Raw genomic sequence first — 8855 nt, 5'->3', positions numbered from 1 at the left:
GATTTTATAAATGTTTGTTCGTACATGTTTACATATTTGTACGTACAATCCCTAAGCCAAAACACAACTCACAATTTTGATAATCGTAAAGATGACAACAAACATCAGTTTGGACTCAGTTATTTACGAGTGTGACATTTGACAAACTAATGACTAAGTGAAACAATTTCCGAAGTAATACTCTGTGCAAGGCCTTTTCGAATTACCTACATGCTTTGTGTCTTTTGAATGTGGAACCAATACATTTCTCTTGCTTACAGCGTACAACTGTTAACATGGAATTACATCAACTGCTTGCAATAGCCATATGCATGTACCTACAAAGTGAGTATGTTTGAACGTATTGTATCATTGGTACAAATAATCTGACAATTCAGCTCTCCTGAAAATATGTATATTAAACTCATATACTAACGATAGATGGGGAAGGGTTTGTATGAGATATTTTAAGTTATCTTAAGGATGTGTATGAAGATTGTTTGCATCGGATAATTGAAATTATTATAAGGATGTGTATTACCACTATCTAAATTATTCTAAGACAAATACTATTTTTATTATCTTAATATTGCCCAAATGGGAAACAGCGGGTGGTACGTGTAAATGGTACTGCGCTCTACCGCGCTAAACTTTGCTGTAGAGGCATACAAGGTACTCAGTCATTCATCGTATTCATCGTTTCGCATACACTATGTAAATAATAGTATGTTATTGCATTTAACATTTTAAGCACAAATGGCTAAAACGTTTATCTATAACAAACCATCTACACGTAAATGTGCTATTCCCCTTTTTCCCTACATAAAAGGTTACATCTGTAGCGATTTGACTTTCAAGTCATATCAGCAATATATTGACTTGTCGATAGAACACTCCCATTACAAAATCACAGCAGCAGACATCCTTAACAGCTCAAGGCCGCCTCCGTGGTCTAGAGGTAGAGCGTCCGCCCGGAGAGCGGAAGGTCCAGGGTTCGATCCCCGGCCGCGTCATACCAAAACACGTTAAAAAATGGTACTTGTTGTTGCCCTGTCTTGCGCTCGGCATGGGGGGTATTCATGTTAAACTGCGGTATGGTATCTCAGTGAGCTAGCACTATAAATCGGCATCAGTCCGGACTAGTACAAGCAGCCACACACACACACACACACACACACACACACAAACACACACACACACGTGCCACACACACACACACGTGCATGCACGTCGCTATATAAGTGCAATAATCTTGGACGCGACGTTAAACCCAATTTCCCCTCACCTCACTTAATAGCACACGATGTTTTACATCAAGTTATAACTTTGTAATAGGACTAATTGGACTTTTTGGATATGGAGACGAGTTCAGGTGGAGATTCGTGACCTTTTATGTCATATGTATTATGGTTATCAGAGTATGGTAGATTGGTGTATTCATGCTATTTCTAATCCAACTTTTATATTACATTTTCTAGGTATCGCTATTGCTAATGGTTTAGACTACCATTGCCTGTCGGTATCTGACTTCGGGAGATGTAAGGAATGTTATATTGGATGGTATGGTGATTACTGTGACAAGATGTGTCAACACTGTGACACGGGTGGATGTAGTAAAACAACAGGTGTTTGTCTTCAGTGTCAAGCTGGATATTACTCTGCAACCTGTGCACTGACATGTCCACCTCAGTGCAGAGAGAGCTATTATGACCGTGTCTTCTGTGACCGTACAACAGGGAATTGTCTGGAAGGCTGTAAACCCACATGGTGGGGACATAAATGTGAACACAAGTGTGGAAAACAGTGTACTGATTCAGTTTGTAAATTTTATGATGGTTCTTGTGACAGTGGATGCAAGGACGGGTTTACCGGGACGCGTTGTCACAAAACCTGTTCAGTGGAATGTTTCCATGGCAAGTGCAATCAGCTGACGGCTGTGTGCCTTCATGGATGTAACACTGGCTTCTATGGGCACTCCTGTGATAGACACTGTACTGATAAATGCCTCGATAGAGATTGCAGTACAAGGATTGACGGAGACACTCCTACCTGTACCCACGGCTGTGTACCTGGCTGGAAGCCTCCCCTCTGCCATATCCCTTGCCTACCTAACTGTTTATCCTGCACTGAAGCTGGGGTGTGTACATCCTGCAAGGCAGGGTTCACAGGAACAAGCTGTGAGAAGAAGAAATGCAACTGTCTAAGTTCCGGTTGTAGCGATGACAAAACTTGCAATGGATGTCTTGATGGGTGGAAGGGACAGACATGTGAGTTCACCTGCTCTCAAAACTGCCTCAAATGTCAACAGAATAGTGGGAACTGCATAACATGTCGCCAAGGTTTCACATATGATGAAAGAAGTCGATGCACCTCCATGATCGATGGTAACGGAACCTCTCAATGTATGTGATATGCTAGTATTGGTAGTTTGAATGTCCATCGATTTACATGTTATACGCACAGGGGAAGTTAGTTATAATAATAATATAGGACATGTTGGTTCAAAGTTGCATTAGTTTACTTTCTGGGTAAAGAAAAGGTGACAATTTTCCATTATAATACAAACGTGATGACAACCGTAGACATTTAATCACTAAACATCGAATATATACAAAATTGAGTAATTTATTAGGATCTAGTAGTTTTTATTATAACACACTTAATAAGTATTAGTAGGTATTTCAGTTGCTTTAAGTTGGAAAGAAACTATTATTCATAAACTGAATGTCTAAGAAACACATTTTTCGTCACCCACACAAATACATTGTAATTGTCACAAATACAACACCTATGGTATATATACATGGTCGTGATAGTACTATCACGTGATCTGTAGAAGACATAAGTTGTTACAGATGTATTTCTAAGCATGATATTTCCTTTATATAGCCACAATCACCGACGTCCCACCTCAAAGGCAAGAATCACATGTTGCCATTGCGATTATTTCAACCATAGCCTGTCTACTTGTAATCGTTTTAATCGGGATCTTTATCTGGTTAGTTGTTGATTATTTTCTTTAACTGACAAATTTTTCCAGTTTTCTTCTGTGGCATAAAATTTAAGCTTTTATAAATTAAATATCCTTATATGCCTGGAAATGTGTTTTGAAACCGATGGAGTGGACAAGAAATTCATCATGCGTTTTTGAACCAAACTTGTAAATGTGTTTGTATCACTCTGCAGTGTAAAGTTTCTCAAGGATACTGTAGGAAACTCTGAATTAATTGTCATTACACTTTACATACTGACAAACGTTGGTTGCTCTGTCACACTCGGTGTTGCAGATTCCGAGGACGCACCCTGTCATGCTTTAAACACGCCGCGGATGGAAATGCTCCTGATATTAAGGTAATGTTTAATCTTCTGAATAATAGTTCCTTCTGACGCTGTGTAATGAAAGCGAAGGGATATTGTCCAATTTTGTTATTTGTTATTGTCGAATTTCTTGGAACGGTAGTAGAGTGGTTCACTGGACTCCTTACGGTGTCGTCACTTTATGGCTGACACAATGACAATGCGACGTTACACTGCCACTCAGTCATTCACTCCTAAAAGTGTAATGACAAAACCATAGAGACACATTTACAAATTGACGAACAGGGTAACCAGAAAATCATCAAAACATAATCTTACTTTTGTGATATACCACGATATTGATTTGTATCTAGCAAAGTCAACATCATCAAACTCTAAATACTAAAATATTCATTAATTTGATTTTATTGGTTTTACGCTTAAATAACGTTGTTAATTGTAAGCATATTGATTTTTTTCCTGAGTATTCACAAGCAGGAACGTATGACAATCAATGCATCAATCGGTCAACTGATGTTATGTCAATAGTTCGTTTTTGTCATTTGGCGATCTCAAGGATCGAAAAAATAATGTTCACGTCATGTTTTGGTTCTCTTTAGAAAATGCAATGAATCAAGTGGTCGCGTATAACTAAGATGCGGACGATATTTTTAAGCTTGACGCAAATCAACATATCAACAATCGTGTTTAAGGAAGTGACATAGCACTCAGCTCCCATTCGGCTTTGTCGTAAGCAAAATACGACGTATCGTAAAACGAGAGTAAACGACATTAAACGCCGTTTTTTTAACGATCTGACTTTACTCACGACACCGCTTCATATCGGCGATAGGTTGATTTAGAACATAAATTATATCGGCCATTTCCTACGGTGCCTTATAACATCTATGGGGAACAACTCACAAGACACTTCCCTCTTATAAATAACGCCGTCCAATTTACGAGGTCAGCAAGTTGTGAGCGCATGTTCGAATCTCCAGAAATGATATCTTGATAGAACAATGTTTTATCGTGAAATAAGCCAAGCTTTGTTCTTCTTTGTTCTTTGCGATTTATGGCGTAGCTATTTTATGCATAAATACAAATGATTGCATCAGCAAAAACATACAAGCAGACATCCTTAAACAGTCCATTTTCCATATGTTGTAGGAGCCGGGATTGTCAGCAGCCGACTTGCTCGGACAAGATCGCGAGCAACAAGAAGATGTATCGTTGAATAATGTGTGTTAATTATTTCCAGCATGGGCATAAGAAGGTCTATCTTGAGACAATCGATAGTTCTAATATGTCAGGGTCGATCGAGCAACATACTAGTATATGCTTTTAATGTAAGCTCTTTTCATCAGCACAAACATGTGATTTTGATATATCTCAGAATTGTGCAGAATTGACAAGTGCATCGTATATCATGTGTGGTATTTCTTACACCTTAATTCCCAATGGCAATAGTAATACTTATTGTATTGCATAAAGACCCCTTTGTGGAGACCTTTAGAGTTAAACATGCGACTTAATAAAAGTACTTGACATGTTGGTACATCACATGTATGGTTATATTTACTGTAGGTATCATGCCCTAGATCTGGAAGTTCATGTATTAGCTTCCTGCGTGATTTTAATGTTGAAATCTGTGTGTATCCAGATTAATACTGTGGTGACGGTATACACCAGACCTTCAGCTGCCTCGAAAAACTTGGGTCTACAGAACATATGGAGTTATCAGGAAACAAGAAATATATTAATATTTGAAATATGAGTACAACACAATATATGACTAATGCGTGTAGTTTATACAACACCAATACTCGCTGCAAGTAATCAGTGCATGTTAACAACACAGCTACATATACTGGTTCAGCATGTACTTGTAGCCATATTTATCGACAAGAATCATCTGTCTATTGTAGTCTAGTTTTTATTATATAACACAAATACTGAAAACAATCAAATTTAAAATTTTACATGTTGCACTGATTCCTGATTTTGTATCTACAAGCAAACTATTGTCGGATATATCTCAATACCAACGACTGCGCATAACACAAATGAAATAATACACCTTCTTGGCGTAAGAAGTAAGGAAATAAGAATTATCCGACCGAGGCTTACACTCTTAGCAAAAACACATGTTACTACATGCATGTCCATAAGGTAAGTGCCAGCTCATGTCAGTAGACGTCCATCAACATAACGATCGAGCTACGTATGTACAACTGCAGTGTTCGTGTTCCCTTCGCATAACATATATGCACGTTTTGAAAGGGAGAAATACTCAGCATATATGATCAACTATTGTGTACATGTGTGGCCACTGACAAAACATACTCTTGGGGAGCATATTACGTCAGACTCTTTTTTTTATTTTACATGAACATATTTGAAGATGGAATTAAAATATGCCGTACATGTGTATGTATGCCGTGATTTAACATAGTATTAAAGATCTTCTACATATCCAATGAGTATTATCACCTTAATGTCGGGTACTACAATGTACTTACATTCATAACAGTATCCTTTCTAGAAGTGAGTGTATGTTAGAGTATCCATATCCACTGTTTGTAAAACATGCCAATAAGCAGGTATCAACCTGCTGTCCTGTTGTACCCTATATTACCGTCACCGTCGTGACACCTGATTTGTTACCAGTTGGATTGTCCACCAAAACAAAAACACCACTGGTGCAAATTATCCAATTGATTTGCTTTTTTATTTGTTTTATTTTCAGTTATGTGATTCTTCAACCGACATTTTCGGTTGATGTATATAGATTTTGTTTCAGTTTTTGTTTGAAATGTTTTGTCTGTGAGTGAAATTACATTCTTTCTCTCTGTAGTTTTCATTCATTTTTTCTGTAATGAGATTTTGGTTAAATCTTGTGCATTTTAGCATTGCAAATCTTTACTTCGCTTGCAAGACCCCTGGCGGCCTTTGTGAAAAACATATTCTGTAAAGTGAGTGAGTGAGTATGGTTTTACGCCGCTTTTAGCAATATTCCAGCAATATCACGGCGGGGGACACCACAAATGGGCTTCACACATTGTACCCATGTCGGGAATGGAACCCGGGTGTTCGGCGTGATAAGCGAACGATTTAACCACTAGGCTACCCGACCGCCCCTGTCGGTATTGAGACGCCCATGACATCACATATATTTCACATTCAGCTACGACATATACATCCCTGAATTCCTCATACCAATGAATTGACACAATTTTAATTGCCTCAGTCACGGGTCCAAATGAAATCAACCGAAATAATCAACACTGTGCTCCTAAACCTACCAGTACTTACTCGCTTGTAAACATCCACATTTAGACATGAGCATGTTCTACTATTTCAAGACATACGGTCGTCGATATGTTGCATACATTAGCTCAGATTATTGCGAATATGCATGGGGCGATAATCGTTGCAAGAATTGAGGAATTAATTATTAGATACTTTGACAATGATTTGAAAAATCAACAGAAATTGTTCCACGTGACGCCATGGCTGACGCAAACTCACGAGAATATATTGTCATGAACCATGGCCAATTCTCACACTGGTCACTGGGTAATTGCTTACAGTTAAGCATAGTGGAGTTATGTCCCCTTTTCTGTGCACATGTGTAGACCTCTCCACCGTCATGGCAGAAAAATTGAATTTCGCCACATACAAGAAGTAAGTTTTCGTATGGAATGTATCATGTTATACATGACCACACAATGCTAATATACATGCCATTACCCCGTTCACATATTAGATAGTATTTTGTTCGCTCACATCTGACATGAAGCTGTCTAATAAAACTTTTAATCGCATGTTACGTTATCGGTGTACGATAAAAAAAATGGCTACATTTTTTGGTTTATTTTCGCTACCAAAGCTATAATTTGGACAACATTTAGCACTACGTCTGCTTTTCAAATTAGTCTGAAATATTACACCACTTGATAGAACATTCAATACTATATAGCTCCATAAATAGCAAAGTCAGATGTTCGCCCAGTTGCCGCGCAACCACAATTCTCGCAAAACGATATTTTTTTTCATTTTTCAGAACTTATAAAACTGTGCGTCTGAAAATGTAACTCGCTACCAGAATTCCAACGGTAATGTAGTGAATCACTATTTTCCAAGCATTTAGTCAGAGATCTTGCGAGATCCGAGTTGGATGCAACTCGCCACCGTGTGAATGCCGAATTGTATCAAATTCAGTTCGTAGAATTAATTGCGCCAAGTAGTTGTAGCGTGTGAATGCCCCTTAAGTATAAAAATTATTATAATATTGGGAATTAATATCTGACCTTTCAGGAGGTTACCCGTGATCCGGGGTAGACTCGGTGTTCAGCAACCAATGCTTGCCGTAAAAGGCGACTATGCTTGTCGTAAGAGGCAACTAACGGGATCGGGGAGTCAGGCTTGGTTGAAGCATGTCATCGATCCCAATTGCGTGGATCGATGCTCATGATATAAATTACTGGATTGTCTGGTCCAGACGCGATTATTTACATACCGCCGTCATATAGCTGGAATATATAAAACAATAAACAAACAAACCACACCAACCTTTCAGGAGGTAGTCTACTAACAAATTTTAACAGTGGCAAAGGAAGGAATATTAAAATTGTAAACAAAATGCGTTTGTCACAGTAGGAACGCCAATTCCATGGAGATCGAGGGAATGTACATATAGTCGGGATTAAGTGAGGAAATGAGGACATAATATTTCCATTGTGATGTAAAAGTGTCTGATATGTCAAGAGAGCGTTGGATGCTGGCGTGATGCAGAGTTCCTTACAGGCGATGATTTATTATCATGATTTTTTTGGTAATCACCATAGTTCTTTACTACACTCAAGTTTAGGAAGAGAATTTATGGATGTCCCCTTCTTTATTATGAGGAACACAACGTTTCGGAGTATATGCTTACTCCTTCATCAGGCGAACGAATGCTATGAGGCGGAGAGCATATATAGGTACATGTAAGAACACAAAGTAATAAGATAACAGAAGGTGGAAACTTAACAAGGGAAGCCAACAGATAATTGGGGCTCTGATATCTGCTTAGTAATAGGCAATGGAAGGCAACAATTTACAGTAATTACAAAATACTCAACTTCACTTGAAATGTTGGGGCTCCTTCAAGTCATGTATTGTATTAGGGGTCACGGGTGGACCCGTCCTCTAAGGCACCGCGATTCGCTGTGCAGAGTTGCGTCCCTTGTGCATGCTAGAAACCTATGATTGTGGGTTCGAATCCCGTTTCGTCCCGATTATGTTTCTAGGTTTGTCAGCACCATACCCGTGCTCGTAGGTTTCACCGAAGTGGTAAACGTCTAAGACCTGCATCACTTGGGGCTTTCTTCCCACATTAAGCTGACACGCTATGATATGACTGGAAGACTGCTAAAAGCGGTGTTAAACACAACTCACTCACTCACTCACTGACTCCTTCCCGTCATGTATTGTATTCATAGATATCGATCTCTATTGAGTTTACCCGCATGCATGTAGCCACCTATTCAAACTATCCATCATTACATTCATTGATGTGAAAGAATACAAGCGGA

General features: G+C 38.7%; 1 protein-coding gene across 1 annotated transcript; it reads left to right on the top strand.

Moving 5' to 3' along the window:
* Positions 1 to 266: 266 nt before the first annotated feature.
* Positions 267 to 5636, top strand: LOC124111086 (scavenger receptor class F member 1-like). The gene is made up of 5 exons (XM_048399589.1): positions 267 to 324; positions 1458 to 2381; positions 2869 to 2977; positions 3267 to 3330; positions 4447 to 5636. Coding segments are annotated over exons 1-4 (1083 nt in total). The 5' UTR covers positions 267 to 275; the 3' UTR covers positions 3268 to 3330; positions 4447 to 5636.
* Positions 5637 to 8855: the final 3219 nt, after the last annotated feature.

Source organism: Haliotis rufescens, unplaced genomic scaffold (assembly GCF_023055435.1).
Source record: "Haliotis rufescens isolate VD_foot unplaced genomic scaffold, xgHalRufe1.0.p SCAF_2, whole genome shotgun sequence".
Lineage (NCBI taxonomy): Eukaryota > Metazoa > Mollusca > Gastropoda > Lepetellida > Haliotidae > Haliotis > Haliotis rufescens.
This window is presented reverse-complemented; position numbering and strand designations above follow the sequence as displayed.

Bases quoted from the DNA above. Each gene is read 5' to 3' on its own strand.
- LOC124111086 (XM_048399589.1), top strand. From the start codon at position 276: ATGGAATTACATCAACTGCTTGCAATAGCCATATGCATGTACCTACAA. The intron at 325-1,457 runs GTGAGTATGTTT...TACATTTTCTAG, and splicing joins CATATGCATGTACCTACAAA to GTATCGCTATTGCTAATGGT. The intron at 2,382-2,868 runs GTATGTGATATG...TCCTTTATATAG, and splicing joins TGGTAACGGAACCTCTCAAT to CCACAATCACCGACGTCCCA.